The 19,040-nt window shown below is 45.5% G+C and overlaps 1 protein-coding gene across 1 annotated transcript in view; it reads right to left on the bottom strand.

Moving 5' to 3' along the window:
* The window catches only part of LOC306814081 (electromotor neuron-associated protein 1-like), a 97,533-nt gene extending 82,962 nt beyond the window's left edge, over positions 1–14,571 (bottom strand). The window contains exons 1-2 of the mRNA XM_079329796.1: positions 14,207–14,571; positions 2,072–2,173 (exon numbers count right to left, since the gene is read on the bottom strand). Coding sequence (XP_079185922.1) covers positions 2,072–2,173; positions 14,207–14,387 — 283 coding nt within the window. The 5' untranslated portion in view covers positions 14,388–14,571. The remainder of the gene's footprint in view (positions 1–2,071; positions 2,174–14,206) is intronic.
* Between the last annotated feature and the right edge of the window lie 4,469 nt (positions 14,572–19,040).

Below are 19,040 nucleotides of genomic sequence, written 5' to 3'. Positions count from 1 at the left end.
ATGAGTAGCTGAAAACCTTTTTTGTGGGGCTATAAGGGGACTGTGACTACACTAAAATTCCTTTAAACTGTGAAATATACTTGGGGAGGTTTAAGTGCTTGAAAAAAAGACCTTTTTGCTTTGAAGAAATGGGGCTCTCTGTTTTGGGACTGGAAATATGGACAGACACATTTAATAGAAAAAGAGATGAAGAGAAATTTGCCTTTCAGCAGCTTGCCTTTAAAAGTGGTACCCCAAGTGTGTAATATAACCCATAGCACAGCTCTGGAAGGACTGTGAAAATGGGAGGAAATTCATAGTTTTGTAGGTCTGGGCGGATGCAGACTGTGAAGGTGAAGACACCCCCTAAGCCTAAACCAAGCAAGGGACTTTTCTCTCTAGAGTGAACTGAAATGATTATTTAAGTAGATAACTGACTGAAGTGTTTTCTGTATGTTGTTAAGAGATGTGGAATGAAGGGAGGGGGAGGAGGGAATAATCTAGAAATCTTATTCTGAATTCTTTTTGTGTTATTAATAAATTTCTTCTTATACCCTTTTAAGTTTTAAGCCTGCGTTGTCTCTACTCCTAAATCCTATCTCTAAAATAAATTTAATATATTGAAATTGGCAAAACCCAGGTCACACCGTGACACTGCTCCAATGCTGTGTTTGGGATTTGGTATGAGAATAATGTTGATAACACACTAATGTTTTGGTTGTTGCTAAGTAGTGCTTACCTGAAGTCAAGGACTTTTCAGTCTAACTCTGCCAGTGAAGAGGTGCACAAAAAAGCTGGGAGGGAGCATAGCCAGGACAGCTGACCTGAACTGGCCAAAGAAATATTTCACATCATAGAATGTCATGATTAGTATATAAACTTTGAGAGTTACCCAGAATGGGTGCCAATAACAGTTCAGGGATGGGTTTGACACCAGTCAGCAGGTGGTGAGCAATTGTATTGTGCATCACTTGTTTTTCTTAGGTTTTATCTGTATCCCTCTCCTTTTTATTACCATTACAATTATTATTATACTTTGTTTCAATCATTAAACTGTTTTTATGTCTACCTACAGGTTTTACTTTTTTGTTCCTGATTCTCCTCACCATCCCACCAGGATGGGGGGTAAGTTAGAAAGTGGCTGTATAGTACTTAGCTGCTCCTTGGGGTTAAACCATGGCATCATCATACTTAAAAGATGTTCCTGAAGTCAGAATTTATAACATTCATCAATATTAGGTTGTACTAGTCAATGTGCACATGGCCACAATAATTACACCAATAAAAGCAACCTATACTTCTTGGAGTATAAAATCTCTCATATACTCACTAACCATTTGCATTAAAGTAATGAGATGCTAGAAAACTTACCAAATACTTGATTTCCATGCACTAAGAATAAAACAAAATTTTACACTTCACAAAATTCTTGGGTTTTTAAATTTATTTTATGAATCCTCTAAAGGAATGACAGTCTCGAAGAAAACGCAGCAGAATATGCAGCCTTTAAAATTCTAGTATCTTCATACAAGCCAAAGAAAGTTCCTGCGAGTCAAGTTAGACCCTCTACCCCTCAGCTTTTTCATACCAAGAAAAAGAGTCTAAGCCCTTTAGGGACAAACATGGGGCTTGAGCCATGCTCGTACAACAGCCATGATGCTATTTCAGTCTCTATCAAACTGGAGAGCTAATCTTTCAGGTTATTTTCGGTATGTGCTCTACCTATCACAGTGAAGAACAGCTTCAGTCTCCCGGACTAATAGATTGGTGCTACACAAACAAACTGTTCAGTCAAAAAGTGAGTTTCACTTAACTTTAAAAGTAGTCTAATACTAACATCTACTGCGAAAATAATCATGGTGAGATACATGAAGTTAACCTAAAAGGCTGATTATTCAAATGTTTCAGACATTTCCTCTTGTCAAAACGTTAAAACAAACTATAATTTACAGGCTTTATTTTAAAACAAAGAAAAAAGTATTCATTGTAGAGAATCACAAATAAAAGAGGACCATCCGATACCTGAGTGTATTTGTTAATTCTACTCATTAAAAAGCATACAAAACTTTGACCAACATTTCCAAAATCTCACCTTGAATTTCAGGATAGAATCGAGCTGAATGACGAGACACAAAAAGTTTTAGTTCTTGATCCAAGTTGCATTCAATCAAGCTTGTATCCCAAGATCGGATTCCTAAAATTTAAAATGCAAAACATGTCTACCTTGATATATGAACACTGTTTTAATTGATTATTTCTCCATTTACACTAATGACATTTGCATATTTCTAAATTCCAAAACTAATTTCAACTCCTTTCAAGCCATGCAGCTATCCTTTGGAAAGTGCTGAGCACTCATAAAAAGCACTCTGGATGGGGATTAGTCATAAGCAAGAGGAAATCTGCCTTTCCAAAAGGTAACAATCATTCAAGGCCCCTGATTTATGACTGCTCATTCCAACATACTAATAGCCACATTATGAGATGTCCTGGAATTTACTTTAAAATAGCAATACACTGTTTTATAAAACTGAAAAGACTGAATCACTCAGAGGATATGTTAGCTCTATTGCAAGACAATTATATGAGGAAAAAAAAAGGATAACAAGTAGCATGTTGCAAATTAATATTTAAATACAAAATATTAAATTGCTGACTTCATTCAAAATCTTTGAAATGGTGCATATTTAAATTAAAATTTAAGTGATCCTAGTTTTAAGACTTTAAAATGCTATGCTTGATCTTTTTTTATTTAAAAAAATAAATCTCATCCTCTATTCACTACCACTTTTCCCCAGCTACTTAGAAAGTGAGACACTTGGCACATATATGATCATAAAATGTATTTTTCTGAAATGTATTTTTAAGGATTGAAATTTGAAATAAAAATCACTATAGCCAAAATGCCAATTTATAGTTTCCTACCATAACATTATGATGACTAAATTTAAAAAAAAACCAAAATCACCAGAACCAAACCAAAACCTACAGCAAACTAACAGAACATGTTTTAAGATTCTTCTTTAAAGAAAATAAAGTCTCTCAGAATTCAGGAGAGAAGACTAATCTTTTCAGGGATCTGCTTGGTAGAGTACCATGGGATAAAGCCCTGGAGGGAAAAGGGACCCAAGAAAGCTGGTTGATAGTCAAGGATCACCTCTTCTGAGCTCAGAAGCAATGCATTCTAGAGAAGAGGAAGTAAAGCAAAAATTACAGGAGCCCTGTGTGGATGAACAAGAAGCTCCCGGAAAAACTCAAAAAAGAAGACAGCAGAGGGTGGAAGCAGGGACAAGTAGCCTGGGAGGAAGACAGAGAGATTGTCTGAGCAGACAGGGATCAGGTTAGAAAAGGTAAAGCCCTGAGAGAATTAAACCTGGCCAGGGATGTCAAGGGCAACAAGGAAAGCTTATATAGGTACATTGATGATAAAAGGAAGATTAGGGAAAGGGTAGACCCTCTCCATGAGGAAACAGGAGACCTGGTAACCCAACATATGGAGAAGGCTGAGGTACTGAATGAAGGTTTTGCCACAGTCTTCACTGGAAAGTGCTTCAGCCACACTGCCTGAGTCACAGAAGGCAAAGGCAGAGACTGGGAGAATGAAGAACCAACCGCTGTAGGAGTTCAGGAGCATCTAAGGAACCCGAAGGTGCACAAGTCCATGGAACCCGATGATGAGATGCATCCATGGGTCCTGAGGGAACTTGCGGATGAAGTTGCTAAGTCACAACCCATCATTTGAGAAGTCCGGTGAAGTTCCCATTGACTGAATAAAGGGGAAACATAACCTCCAATTTTAAAAAGAGAAATAAGGAAGACCTGAGGACCTACAGGCCAGTCAGTCTCTTCTCAGTGCCTGGCAGGATCATGGAGAAGATCCTCCTGGAAACTATGCTAAGGCACGTGGAAAACAAGATGATTTATGACAGCCAAAATGGCTTCACTAAGGGCAAATAGCGCCTGACAAATTTGGTGGCCTCCTGTAATGGGGTTAGTGTTGATGGATAAGAGAAGGACAACTGACTTTACCTGGACTTGTGCAAAGTATTTGACACTGTCTGACACAACATCCTTGTCTCTAAACTGCAGAAACATGGATTTGACAGATGGACCACTTGGTGAATAAGGAATTGGCTGAATGATTGCACTCAAAGAGTTGTGATCAATGGCTCAATGTCCAGTGGAGACCAGTGACAAGTAGCATTCCCCAGGAGTTGGTATTGGGACTGGAGCTGTTTAACATCTTTGTCAGTGACATGGACAGTGGGACAGAATGCACTCTCAGCAAGTTTGTCAATTACATGAAGCTGTGTGGTACAGTTGACACTCTGGAGGGATGGGATGCCATCCAGAGGGACCTTACCAGGGCTGAGATGTGGGCCTGTGCAAAGTTCATGAAATTCAAGAAGGCAAAGTGCAAGGTCCTGTTACATGGGTCAGGGCAATTCCAAGCAGAAATACAGGCTGGGCAGATAATGGGTTGAGAGCAGCCCTGAGGAGAAAGACCTGGGGGTGTTAGTTAATGAGAAGCTCAGGACTTAGCAGGGCTGATTGATAGAGCTTTAAACTAGATTCTAAGGGGGGAAGAGGGACAAAACCAGGCCTGCCAGTGATAAGCAATGGGACATGCCAAAATTTGAGGGACTGAGTACTAGTAAGATCCTTCATTCTGTCTCCACAGCTTATTGGCTACACTGAACTGCACTTGAAATATTTCTATACCACCATGAACAGCATGAGGAACAAGCAAGAGGAGCTTGAAGCCTTGGCCAAGTCCTAGATATATGACACCATTGGCATAAGTAAAATCTGGTGGGATGGGTGTGTCATGATGGATGGTTACAGGATCTTCAATAGGAAAAGGCAGGGCAGGCAAGGTGGGGAGGAATGTAATGGAGGGTCTGGAATGTATGGCTGCTGGGAGGAATGGGTTAAAAGCAGAAGACTGGTGAGGCAGATTGTAAATAGATCAAGTGACCTTGCAGCTGGGAATTTCTCTAGATAAGCCTGTGTGAAAAGCAGGCCAGGGATCCTCTAGCATGGACAAAGTTTAATGGTGCCTGTGTCTCCACTTGAGTGCTTCTGCCTGGGTTTTGCTTTGGGGATCACCCAGTTAGTGAGATAACAGAAATAAATTAATTTTTTGTGTTCTAGCCATGAGTTTGCGGTTGTTCTGGCTGCCTGTGTCAACTCACACAACAGAGCTTGCAGTTGGTAATGGCATGGTTGAGAGCCTCTAGGTAAGGATTAAGGAACAAATATAGTGGATGTCATCGTGGGAGTCTACTATAGGCCACCCAGCCAGGACCACAAAAGCAATGAATTAAGTCTAGTCATTAGTGGGGTTTTGCAGGGCTCTATCTTAGGCCAGTGCCCTTAATTGTCTTCATAAATACTGAGTTTGTCAATGACACTGAATTGGGAAGAGCTGCTGACTCCCTCGAAGGCAGAGAGGCTGTCCAAGTTTAGGACAAATTTTGGGAAAAAGAGCTCCAAAGCCCCCTCCCCCCGCAGAAGAACCATAACAAATTAGAGAGCTGGGAAACCCCCAGCGTTTAACAAAGATGAGTGCCATGTTCTGCACCTGGGATGGCACAACACTGGATGTACATACAGACTGGGGAACGAGGGGCTGGAGAGCAGCCCTGCAGAAAGGGATCTGGGGGTCCTGGTTGATGGCAAGTTGAATATGATTCAACAGTGCACCCTAACAGCCAGGAGGGCCAACCATATTCTGGGATGCATCAAACACAGCATTGCCAGACAGTCAAGGGAGGTGATGGTCCCTCTCTTCTCTGCATTGGTGTGGCCTTACCTTGAATATTGTGTGCAGCTCTGGTGACTGCAATATAAGAAAGATATTAAACTACTAGCGAGCATCCAAACCAGGGTGACAAAAATGGTGAAGGGCCTTGAGGGGAAGCTGTATGAGGAGTGGCTCAGGTAACTTGGTCTGTTCAGCCTAGAGGAGACTGAGGGGAGACCTCATTGCAGTCTACAACTTCCTCATGAGGGGAAGAGAAGGGCCAGATACTGATCTCTTCTCTGTGGTGACCAGTGACAGGACCTGAGGGAATGGCCTGAAGTTGTGTCAAGGGAGGTTTAGGTTGGATATTAGAAAAAGGTTCTTCACCTAGAGGGTGGTTGGGAACAGGAACAGACACCCCAGGGCAGTGGTCACAGCACCAAGCGTGGCAGAGTTTGGACAACACTCTTGGGCACATGGTGTGACTCTTGTAGATGGTGCTGTGTAGGGCTGGGAGTTGGACTTGATGATTGTTTTAGGTCACTTCAAATTCAGCTTATTCTGTGATTCTTGTCATCCATGTGCTTAGAGATGGCCTCCAAAATGAGGTGCTTCAAAACCTTTCCAGGGATCAATGTGAGGCTGACTGGCCAGTAGTTCTGTGGGCACCCTTTCTTGCCCTTTTTGAAGACTGGGAGGACATTTGCTTTCTTCCAGTCCTCAGGCACCTCTCCTGATCATCATGACCTTTCAAAGATGATTGTGAATGTCCTAGCTATGGCATCCACCAGCTCTCTCAACGCTTGTAGATGCATCCTGTCAGGGCCCATGGAGTTGTGGATGACAAGCTTGCATAGATGTTCTCTAATCTAATCCCCCTTGACCCAAGTGTCTTTCTTCCAAGATTCACAGAATCACAGAATGGTTGAGTTGGAAGGGACCTTAAAGATCCTGTAGTTCCAAGCCCTCTATAATGGGCAGGGACACTTCCCATTAGACCAGGTTGATCAGAGCCCCATCCAGCCTGGCCTCCAGGGATGTGGCATCCACAACGTTTTTGGGCAACCTGTTCCAGTGCCTCATCACCCTCACAGTAAAGAATTTTTTCCTAATATCTAATCTCAACCTACCTTCTTTCAGTTTGAAGCCATTCCTCCTTGTCCTGTCACTCCATGCTCTTGTAAATAGTCTCTCTCCATCTATCTTGTAGGCTCGCTTCAGGTACTGTAAGGCCACAATTAGGTCACCCTGAAGCCTCTTCTTTTCTGGGCTGAACAGTACCAATTCTCTCCGCCTTTCCTTGTAGGAAAGGTGCTCCATACCTCTTATCATCTTGGTGCCTGTCTTCTGGACTCACTCCAACAGGTTGATGTCCTTCCTGTACTGGGGAACCCAGAGCTGGATGCAGTTCTTCAGGTGGTGTCTCATGAGAGCAGAGGGGCAGAATCAAGTCCCTTAATCTGCTGGCCACGCTGCATTGGATGCAGCCCAGGATACAATTTTCTTTCTGAGCTGTGAGCACACACTTCTGACTCATGTCCAGCCTCTCATCCACCAGCACCTCACAAATCCTTCTCAGCAGGACTGCTCTCAATCTGTTCATCCCCCAGTCTGTATTAATAGCAGGGGCTGCCCTTACCTGGGTACAGCACCTTGCATTTGGTCATGTTAAATCTCATGAGATTCCCATGGGCTTACTTCTCATGCTTGTCCAAGTCCCTCTGGAGGACATCTTGTCCTTCAGGTGTGTCAACTGCACCACTCAGATTGGTGTCATCAACAAATTTGCTGAGGGTATACTTGATGCCTTTGTCTATGTCATTAATGAAGATATCAAATAACACTGGTCCCAATACAGAACCCCAAGGCCCAGCACTCTGATCCATTGACCACTACCCTCTAGATTCCTTTACCCTGATATCCTGCATCAGAGATCCCTGATATGATTCTAAGCTTGACATGATCAAATAATGTGTGCTTGCAGACCAGAAAACTAACTGCATCCTGGGCTGCATCAAAAGAAGCATGACCAACAGGTCGAGGGAGGTGATTGTCCTCTTCTGCTCAGCTCTTAGGAGACCTCTATCTGGTGTACTGTATCCCACTCTGGGGCCCCCAACATAAGAAGGTCCTGTTGGACCAGGTGCAGAGGAGGGCCATGAAGATGATCAGAGGGCTGGAGAACCTCTCCTATGAGGAAAGACTGAGAGTTAGAGTTGTTCAGCCTGGAAAAGAGAAGGTTCTGGGAAGACCCGGCTACAAGAGAGGCCAGTTTGGATGGAGCTCTGAGCAACCTGGTATAGTAGAAGGTGTCCCTGCCCATGGCAGGGGGGTTGGAATTGATCTTAAAGGTCCCTTCCAACCCAAACCATTCTATGATTCTGTGATTTTTTCTATAGTTTTCTTCCTTTGTTTTGAAAATAATGAGCAAATGGTTTCACTACTGGTAAATCCAAGCACTGCAGTGATTTTGAACACCAAAATTATAGTGATTTTTTCTTTTTTTCCCTAAAGTAGTGTCATTAAAAATACACAAATTAGCTGGCAAATGCATAAGGGATTGCATGTGAGAAATTGTCTAGTGGTCCCTCCCCACATTTCTGATCATGTCTTTGCATTAAATTTTTTAATCACTTTGGGTTTTGTTACCTTTGGGGTAGGGAAATGCTTGAAGAGTTGTGTGGTCAACCCTTTACCAAGAGACTAACACTAATATTTCTTCTCATAACTCGTCAGGATTTCAGGCTGCAAACCTTATTGTCAACACTGCCTCTCATGCAATATATTCTCTTTCAAGGCAGAGGAAATGTCAAGTCTTGCACTGTCAGAAACCATGTTGCAGGGCTGAAGGTAGAGAAGAAGAAAGAGGGGGAAGAACAGAGAAACCAGATCTGTCCTGGTAGTTTCCCATTGCAGCTCTGCATAAGTGAACCTTTGCATTTCAAGAGCCTGAAGCCTCTTCAGGGGTAATTCATCCAGGGCTTTTCCTTGTCAGCATTCCAGTCAAGGTAGGACCATGCTTCTTACTGTGATATGATAGCAGCTATTAAGCAGCTGCCATTTGAAACTAAATAATTTTGGAAGTAAAGTATCGCCTGTGTGTTTCATAACTACTCAAGAGAAAAATAACTGAACTATAACTGGCCACCTCCACCTCCTGAATTTATGCATCATTGTTCACAGGCACAAGCAGTGAGAGTCTTCTGTAAGTCTCCTTATGTTAATTTCTCAAAAATCTCTTGGCAATATATATGGTGCATTTTTGGAGTGTAGTCTTGTCAGACAAATACAGCTCAGCAGGCTTTAACTTTTTCCAGGTCTTAGAAATTTCTGAGAGCCAGAAAGTAATGATGATATAATACCACACACATAAAGTGCATATAAAAACTATGACTAGTAAACTAACATTGATCACAAAGCTGAAGTACATTGAAAAGAAGATTGTGTGAATCAACACACATAGGTGGTCAGAACAACCATAAAACTATGGCTGAAATGCAAAGAGGAAATTTATTTCATTACCTGGCTAACTGGAGGATCCTGAAGCAACACCCAGGTAGAGATACACAAGTGGGAATGCAGGCACCATTAGGCTCAGTCCATTCTGACAGGTGGCAGGCCTGATGTTTGCACCAATTAATCAAGGGCCCATGCACATGCTTATTATGATCTGTGAGCTTTGATCTCTCTCCTAAAACAGGGAGCTCAAGAATGTCCATGAGTGCTTCCCAGTCTCTCCAAACACCTATGTTATTACTACAGAGAGGATAAACAGCAGTAGGCATAATATTTGGTGTTTGCCACACTTATTCTCCAGGCCTTGACATTCCCAGCTGCAAGATGACTTGAGAGAATCTACCATCTCCTCACCATTCTTCCATTTTTAACCTTTTCCTCGCAACAAGGTGCTGAACTTAAGACTACCACACCCTGAATAGGCTTTCTGACTGAGGCCCTGGACTGCTCACTGATGGAGATAAAGTAAATTCAGGTCTGGGGAGAGAAGAAATACATTCACAGAGGGATCAAGCTTAGCATCTTCAGGGTGGAGACCATAGCCCCAGAGCTATCAGCTTATCCACAACAGAGGGGTGTCATGGCCCATCAAAGGCCCCCTCTCCCAAAGGGGTCCCCAGACCCTGCACCAGAGCACTGCAACATGATGCAACAGATCCACAGCGTTGCAAAGGACGGTGTCAAACTGGTCCCCTTCAAGAGAGGGACCTGGGCATTCCCACCTGGCCAAAACATTTATTAATCCAGTGGATTCTGTACTTTTTGGCACAGCATGGCATGGCACAGCGTGGTGGCAGAGGACCCTCACCTCCAAGAAGACCAGATGAAGGGAAGCCACAAGATGTTGTTGGGGCCCTTGAATAGGTGATATGTTTCTACCTAACCCTTGCCACCCTCTCCCTGTCCTACTCCCCCACACACTTTTTTTTCTATTTCTTTCTTTTTCTTTCTTTCTTTCTTTCTTTCTTTCTTTCTTTCTTTCTTTCTTTCTTTCTTTCTTTCTTTCTTTCTTTCTTTCTTTCTTTCTTTCTTTTTCTTTTTGCCTCTTTTACTATTAAATAACATATATAAATTTTTGGCACCAACATCTAACCTCGTTTGGTTTTAATCACCTTTTTTGTGTATATTTCAAATCTTTCTGGATCCGATACGTTTTATTCACCGAGGCTTAGTTTCCTTTGGTCTTCCATGTTAAACTGGTTCGTAACATGGTTTTGCATGTCAAGGTTTTGGTAGTAGGGGAGCTAGAGGGTGGCTTCTCCAAGAAACTGCCAGAAGCCTTTCATATGTCCAGTGAAGCCAACACCAGCTGGCTCCAAGATGAACCAAGTCTGAGTCAATCAGTGACAGTAATAACACCTCTGTCAGAGCATATATAGGAAGGGGGAAAATTTATTGTGCAGAAGCAAATTGCAGCTGGAAAGAAGTGAGAATATGTGAGAGAAACAATTATGCAGACACCAAGGCTAGTGAAGGAGATGCTCTAGCCGCCAGAGCAGAGATTTCCCTGCAGCTTGTGGTGCAGACCGTGGTGAAGCAGCTGTCTCTCTGCAGCCCATAGAGGTTAAGAGTGGAGCAGATATGCAGCCCTTGGACGACCCCACACCAGAGCAGGTGGATGTGTCCCAAAGGGAAGACAGTGCTGGAGCAGGCTCCTGGTAGAACCTGTGCAGCTGTGGAGAGAGATGCCCACAATGGAGCAAGAGAAGGAGTCCTCCCCCTGAGGAGGGAGTGGCAGAAACAACCATTCCTCTTCCCTTTGTGCCACCAGTGAGAAGGAGGTAGAAAATCGGGCATAAAGTTAAAGCCCAGGAAGAAGGGAGGGGTGGGAGGAAGGTGCTTTTATAAGAATTGGGTTTACTTCTCATTATCCTACTCTGATTTGATTTGTAATAAATTCATTTCCCCAAGTCAGGTCTGTTTTTCCTGTGACGGTAATTGGCAAGTGATCTCTCCCTGTCCTTACCTCAAACCATGAGCCTTTCATTATATTTTCAGTTCCCTGTCCTGTTGAGGAGGGGAGTGATAGAGTGGCTTAGATGGACACTTGGTGTCCAGATAAGGTCAAACCACCACATGCTACTAATGATAGGATCTGTCTACCATCCATCCCTAGCTGCTTTCGTCATTAATCCTAATTTGTAGTAGGGATAAGATTCTGATTAGATATAGACTGATGAGCTAGGCAATTTCCAAAATGTCCAAAAAGAAAAAACCTAGATATATATAATGCACACAATAGTCCTAGAAGCTGAAGTTGGGATTTTAATAGAATATTCCAAATCTGCAGCTGTATGATTCAGCATTCTGGATGCAAAAAAATCTGGACATACATTATAATGTAGTATAATGTATTATATACCTAATCAGGTTTGGGTAGAACAGAGGCAATTCTGGAACTAAAATCCAAGATCAATCCAATTATGTATATCATTACAAGCATGGAAGTAACTACTGGAAGTATGACTGAACTGAAGCTATTTCTGCAGGCTTAGGAGTGCAATGCCACTAGACACAGGATTTATCAGACAGCAGACAGGGCACACCCAGTAGCATCTGCCAAATGAGTAGAAAAATCTTGAAGTTTTGTCTTTGCTCCCTCCTTCTTTTTTGGTGAACAATGGGTTGGAGGATTGGCCCCTTAGCAAAGTGACATCCTAAGTATAATTACTGGAAATGCAGCTCACCATACCATTCCCTCTTCATGATATATTGAGAAATGACTCTGCATTCCACCAGGTTGCATGGCATCACACCACTGATGTTTTATCAGCAGACTTTTTCTTTGACATGTGCTGCAGTTCAGTGCATGAATACACACTTTTCAGAGATGGTACTTAGGAGATGTATCAAAGAAGACTGTGAGGCAGAGTTATCAAGAACCCTAAGGCTATGTTGAGAATAAAGGTTGAAAGAAGACATTTTTTCCAGACTACAGCAAATTTTTCCATATGAAAGAGATTAGCCAATACCATATTTGCCTCACATAGAGCTTCAGACTCCTAGTATACTCATCCAGAACAATGCACCTCAAAATTCGATCAAGGTTTTTTCCTGGCAAGCAAAGTTCCAATCAGATTGTATGACACCAGGAACAGTGAGGTGACTTCTAACCCAAAATTATGAATAAAAAGGCAAAAGCATTCCCTCTGAATATCTAAAACTGCAAGTGGCAAGAAGTAGACAGACAACAGAGGCAAGAGGCAACAGAGCTATGTATCAGGAACTGTACAATAGAAGAGACTAATAGAACAGTGTAATGAAGAAACTGAAGAACATTTTTTCAGAGAAGGATGACACCAAATGTTTTGAGGGCATAAGTATTAAAATGTATAGAGCAAGTGGATAAAAATGTAAATAAATGCAGCCAATTTACTTCTGGCGCAACCAAAACTTATGATAGCATTGGCAAAGTGCAGTGCTGAAGAGGCTCTGAATGACAAAGCATCTGACTCAGTAGTTGTCCCTAGGAAACAATGGTAGTAATAAAGATACACAGGTCACAGTGAAGCTGGTTAGCAGTGATGAGAGAGCCTTTTACCAGAAACAGTTATGAAAAAAAAGAACCAAGAAAAATTGCCAACTAAAGCAACAATAGCTGAGAAAACAATGGAGACAAATTAAGTCCTAGCTGGACTGCTGAACCACACCTATAAGACAAGGCTGCTAACAATTCCCCTTCGCAAGGTCTCTCTCTCCTAACAATGGCAGGTTTCTGATATTTCTGTTTTCACCATCCCAGAACAAAAATATGTTACAAAATCATGTGTAAATTGAATTTAACAAACTATAGAGTCCAGCAATAATTTCCTTTGTGCTTCATGCTACTATTATGGCAACAGGGCTTTGTTCCCCTCTCCATGTACACTGTGATTGATTGTATCAGAAACCACATCGAGAAGTTATAATATTGTCATTTCACTAGAGATACCTTCCTGTATTGCTGTCTTAAGGACAAATAAACAGTGAGTCATTGCATCCTGTAGGTGGACAATAATGAGGCTGATCACTCAGGTATTAGCCTTATTACCCATATCTTTTTCATTTTTGAAATATCTATGTGCATATAGAGCCTAGGTCCTGAAAAATTCTCCAGGCAAGAGAAAAGTCTCGTAGCCGAAAGTTAGACACAATAGGCACAGCCGCATTCCTGCTCAGGGATCTTTGCCACTGAAAAGGAAAACGCCCTGAATCCCTCTTATTTGGTTTCGCGGTGGGGAACAAGGGTTTGCTGAGGAACCGAGGGAAACGCCAAACAGCCACCGCCCAGCCCGACCGCCCCAGTCCCAGCCCCGGTTTTTTTGGGGGGGTTTTTTTTGGCTTTTTTTTTTTTTTTTTTTTTTTTTTGGAGGCGCGGACACCCTTTGTCAGCTCCGGGCTGCCATAGGGACCGCAGTGCGGACTGCGCCACGCCCACCCGCCACTGTCTCCGGGCGGGTCTCGGCGGCGCTAGGTCACTGCCGCAGCCCCTCCACCCCAAACAGTGGTGAGGAGGAGGCTTGCCCTCTTTGCCCACTGACCGCTAGACGCTCCTGGGGATGGACAGTGGGGTGCGGTACAGGTCGAGCCGACTGCAGATCTTTGTGCAGGCAGCAGCAGGGAGCCGCCGCCGCCTCCTCCGGACGCCGCACGAGGCCCGGCCCGCAGTCGCTGACCCTGGCTCCCAGTCCGGTAGGACGGGAGGGGCGTGCGCGCAGATGGGACGAAGACCCCCCCTCGTGCAATAAAAAGAAGAAACCAGAGACCTAGACTTCTCAGCTTATGTCTCTGTGCCGTGCGTGTGTCGCCCCGATCATAAGCAAGGAGCAGCCAGGCCCCCCACCCCGCCGGCCGAACCCAGACTACGGCCCCGCTGGCCTCGTGCGGAAGAAAACGGGGAGCGACTGCCTGCCCTCTGAGGGGAAGTCGTCTGCGGGTTGGGGGCTCCGGCGCTGCCTGCGTCGGCCTCGCTCCCCGCCGTCTCACCTCTCTCGATGTTGGCGATAGCCCGCCGCAGATGCTCATCGGTCACCAGCTCGCCAATAACCACCAGCAGGTAAAATTTGCTGTCCAGGAAGCGGTGCGAAAGGCTGGACGAGAGGGGGGTGGGGTTGGGGATGCTACTGGAGGCTTCTGAATCCATTTCCACCACCACCACGGTGGCCATCGTGGGCGCCTCACTCCTCCGTCCCGCGGATCCGGGATGCTGGGGGGAGAAAGGCCGCTCCGCGGCTGCACCGCAGAAGGTAGGGAGTGAGGGTGGATGGGGAGGCGGCGGCGCTTTTGTATGGACACGGTGCAGGGCAGGAACCTGGCTAGGAGGAGGAGGAGGAAGAGGAGGAGAAGAAGGAAAAGGGGCGGGGGGGAGGGGGAGCCGGCGCATCCCCGCACCACCATTTCTCCAGCATGCACAGCTGATGTCATCTGCGGCAAATGCTCCCCGCAGAGGTCCCCGGAAGCAGGAAGAACTCAGGGGGGAGAATAATTTCCCGAGGGGCCGCCTCAAGGGTGGCCTTGAGGTGCACCCCGACTTTCCACGTGACCCTTTCGCCTGTGCTCCCCTGGCCGGCGCAGGTCCGTCGTCCCTCACATATACAACCTTCTCCTTTGCCCTCCTGCTGTCTTACCCTGTCTTACCACACCCTCACTGCTGTCTTTGCCATCTCCCACTCCCCGAGGCTCTCCCAGGATCTCAGCCTTGAAGCATAATGGCAGTGCAATGAGGCTCCAGCTGCAACCATGATGTTGGATGAAAAAAGGAACTCCACTGTGCAAGGCCAAGAGTCCAGTCTCCTGCATCTTTCTGTGGTAGTACAGCAAAATTTTAGCCGTATTTCCCTCCCTCCCTAATGGCAATCTAAATATTCTTGTTAATTTTTGTGAGGGAATGGTGACCTTTTTGTTCGTTGTAAGATAGGTTATCTTGAAACCCGGACATGCGGGCTTAGATAAGCAATCTTGAAGCCCGGATATGCGGGCTGGTCTGTGGGTATGTGATTACTTAGGCTAGCACAATAACCAAACGTCTTAGTAACTTTTTTTTAGGAAAACAAAGGGTACTGTAAGGATCAGCGCTGACAACGGAAGAACCCCTAGCAACCGGAGAAACGTGCGCACCCGGAAATCAGGGGACTTAAAAGAGAACGAACTTTGGGGGAAAGTGTGGCAGTTTTGTGGAGCGGAGACTCCCTGCCACCCAGCGCTGCAATTTTGCCTTTGCTGTCTGTACTCAATAAATTTTTCCAATTGGTTTTGAGTATGGCCCTTGTGCTCATTTATAACAATTTGGTGCCGTGACTCGGATCGAGATTGGGTAAGGGGGATTTCCCGTCTGTGGGAAGGCGCGCCCCACCCTCTTGGTGGTCCCGAGGGACGGGAGCCCCCGCTCCCACCTCGACCGACGAACCTAAAACCAGAAGGCAAAAGCAAAGGAGAAAAGGGCCCGGTTGACCCCTTAAATTTTGTGCACAAAGTCCGGACGAAGACGCGGGACGCGTAAGTAAAAGGGGATCCGTTCGGGCGGGGTCGGGATCCCGGAGTGCGGCGACGTGGTGTGTGACTGAGAGGGGAACTGGCAGCCAGATTCCCCAAGTGAGTGCGGACCCTTTAGTAGTGCGGTTCCCATTGACCCGCGAGGGCTTGGGCCACGAAACAGGGGAAGCGAAAGTGACTTTTTGTGTGAATGAAGGCACTCCGGAGGAATGGGACAGGGGAAGAGTAAGCCTCCTGCAGGGATTAAACTCCCACTTGTACCAGGGGACAGTCCCTTGGGGTTTTTTTTTTAGATAATTGGGAACATTTTCCGGACGCAGGGGGGAAGGATAAGGCTAGGATGATACACTATTGTGTAGAGATATGGGGTGGAAAGGAAATCTCAAAGGGTGTGTTTTGGCCAGTATTTGGGTCTTCCGAGGACTGGGTGAAGCAAAAACTAAACATTTGGGTAAATACAAAGAAACCTTTTCACCTGGAGGAGAGTGAATATGCTAAGGTGTGGGTGGGCCGCCCAGAGGTGTTTATTTTTAAACTAACAGAAAAATCTAGCGAGAATAAGGAGAAGAAGAAGGGGGGTCGAGCTGAGGAGACTATGATAGTCCCTCCCCCATATGTGCCCCCACCCCAAGCGCAAGGAGGGGGTCCCAATGCACCCCCGGAGGAAGATTCGGATTTAGATCAGTCAGAATATACTGGGCCAACAACTCGGAGCAGGGCTCGGAAAGGGCTGTTTCCCTTAAGAGAGATGCCCATGGGGGGACCGCAGGCGGGAATAGGATTTATATCGGTGCCCCTTAGCTCGGGGGATGTGAGAGACTTCAAGAAAGAAATGGGACACTTGTTGGAGGATCCATTGGGAGTGGCTGAAAGGGTAGATCAGTTTTTAGGCCCAAACATGTATACATGGGAGGAATTACAGTCTATTTTAAACATTTTGTTTACGGCAGAGGAAAAGAATATGATCAGGAGGGAGGGGATGCGTATTTGGGATGCCCAACATGCGCAGGGGCCGGCAGCAAATATAAAATGGCCCCTTCAGAACCCGAATTGGGATCATCAGAACCTGGCCCATAGAACCCATATGCAGGACTTAAGAACTATTATAGTTCAGGGAATTAGAGAATCAGTCCCAAGGGGTCAGAATATTAATAAAGCCTTTAATGAGAGACAAAGAAAGGAGGAGACCCCCACGGAATGGTTGGAGAGGTTGCGGAAGAACTTCCAACTTTATTCAGGAATGGACCTGGATGGTCAGATGGGACAGGCAGTGCTGAAGGTGCACTTTGTTTCAAAATCCTGGGAAGACATTAGGAAGAAGATACAAAAGATGGAAGACTGGCAGGATAGAGGCTTGGATGAGTTGTTAAGAGAGGCTCAGAAGGTATATGTTAGAAGGGAAGAGGAGAGTCACAAGCGACAGGTTAGGATGATGGTTGCTGCGGTGCGGGAAAGTAGAGGGCAAGATCAGGGAAAGATGCAAAAACAGCCTATAAGAGAGTTTGGGGGTCCGAGAGATTCAAGGGAGAGGCAAGACCAGAAGGTGTGCTTTTATTGTGGAAAGAGGGGACATTTCAAGAGGGAATGTCGAGTCCGAATTAGAGATGAGAAAGAATTCAAAGCAGATTAGAGGGGTCAGGGGCTCTATTTAATGAGGACCCGGAAACAACAAAAAGAGCCCTTGATAAAACTGAGAGTGGGTCCCCATGACCAGGAGATAACCTTTCTGGTCGACACGGGTGCAGAAAGATCTACCATTCAATTTTTGCCCAAGGGATGCACCCTGTCTAAAGAAACCGCCACTGTGGTGGGGGCAAAAGGAGAACCTTTTGAAGTAAGGGTGATAAAAAGGATGACGGTGGAATCAGAATCAAAGATAGGAATAGGGGACTTTTTACTAGTACCAGAATCTGATTATAACCTATTAGGAAGAGACATGATCATAGAATTAGGAATTCAAATAGAAGTAGTGGAAAAGGAATTACAAATTAGGCTTTGCCCCCTTAGACAAGAGGATGAGGACAGAATAAGTCCTGATGTGTGGTACAACCCAGGAAGCGTTGGACAACTGAAAATAGCCCCATTCACGGTAAAAATTAAGAATCCTGAGGTCCCCGTGAGAATAAAACAATACCCCATTTCCCTAGAAGGAAGGAGGGGACTAAAAAACCTGAGATAGAAAGACTACTAAATAGGGGGCTGCTGGAGCCTTGTATGTCTCCTTACAATACGCCTATACTTCCTGTCAAAAAGACGGATGGGTCGTACCGTCTAGTACATGATTTGAGGGAGATAAACAAACGGACCATAGCGAGGTTTCCTGTAGTAGCAAACCCCTACACCCTTTTGAGCAAGCTAGGACCTGATAATTTATGGTATAGTGTAGTGGACTTAAAGGATGCCTTTTGGGCCTGTCCCCTCGATGAAGCAAGCCGGGATTACTTTGCTTTCGAATGGGAAAACCCTGATACAGGAAGAAGACAACAGCTTAGATGGACAGTGTTACCCCAGGGGTTTACGGAATCTCCAAACTTCTTTGGACAGGCACTGGAACAGATCTTACAAGATTATCAAACTAGGCCGGGGGGCAAGAGAAAAAAAAAAAAAAAAAAAAAAAAAAAAAAAAAGGCTCGCGCTGTGTGTCCGAAGCGAAAATAAAAAGCTGCGCAGCGGTCCCGGCTCCTTGCCCGTGGCGGCACGGGAAGGGTCGGCCGTCGCCGAGGGAAGGGGGCATCCCGCCTCCCCGCCGCCCGGCGGGTGGGGGTTAGCTCCGCGCGCGGCGCCGTTCCCCGCCCCAGGCGCTGCGGGGCGGCGATGTCGCCGGCCGCCGCCGCCGGTGTGCCCGTCTCTGCCATGCCGTCACCGTCGCGTCCGCGATGCCGCTCCCGCGGGTCGGAGCCGGTGTTTATGGGGCCGGCCTCGGGGGGTGGGTCAGCCCCAGCTGAGCCCTCGTCCCGCGCGCGCCCAGCCGCGCGTGTGGTGGTGGTTACCGTGCGAACGCGAGGCCTAGTCTCGAAGGGTGCGGGGCCGGAGAGAAGAGAGAGACCGAGAGAGAAAAGCCGCGAGAGAGAGAGAGAGAGAGACCGATAGAGAAGGGGAGAAAAGAGAATAGATCCTGAAAGGATCCAAGCAATTGTGGCATTGCCAATACCAAAGAATAAAAGACAAATTCGCCAAATTTTAGGACTTACTGGGTATTGTAGACAGTGGATTGAAAACTATAGCAGCAAGGCCAGATTTTTGTATTACAAATTAACACAAGAAGGGTTGTTAAAATTGAGCCAAGAGGACACAGACAAACTCCAGGAGTTAAAAGAAAGCCTGGTCC

This window comes from Erithacus rubecula (genome assembly GCF_903797595.1).
Source record: "Erithacus rubecula genome assembly, contig: SUPER_W_unloc_1, whole genome shotgun sequence".
Taxonomy (NCBI): domain Eukaryota; kingdom Metazoa; phylum Chordata; class Aves; order Passeriformes; family Muscicapidae; genus Erithacus; species Erithacus rubecula.
This window is presented reverse-complemented; position numbering and strand designations above follow the sequence as displayed.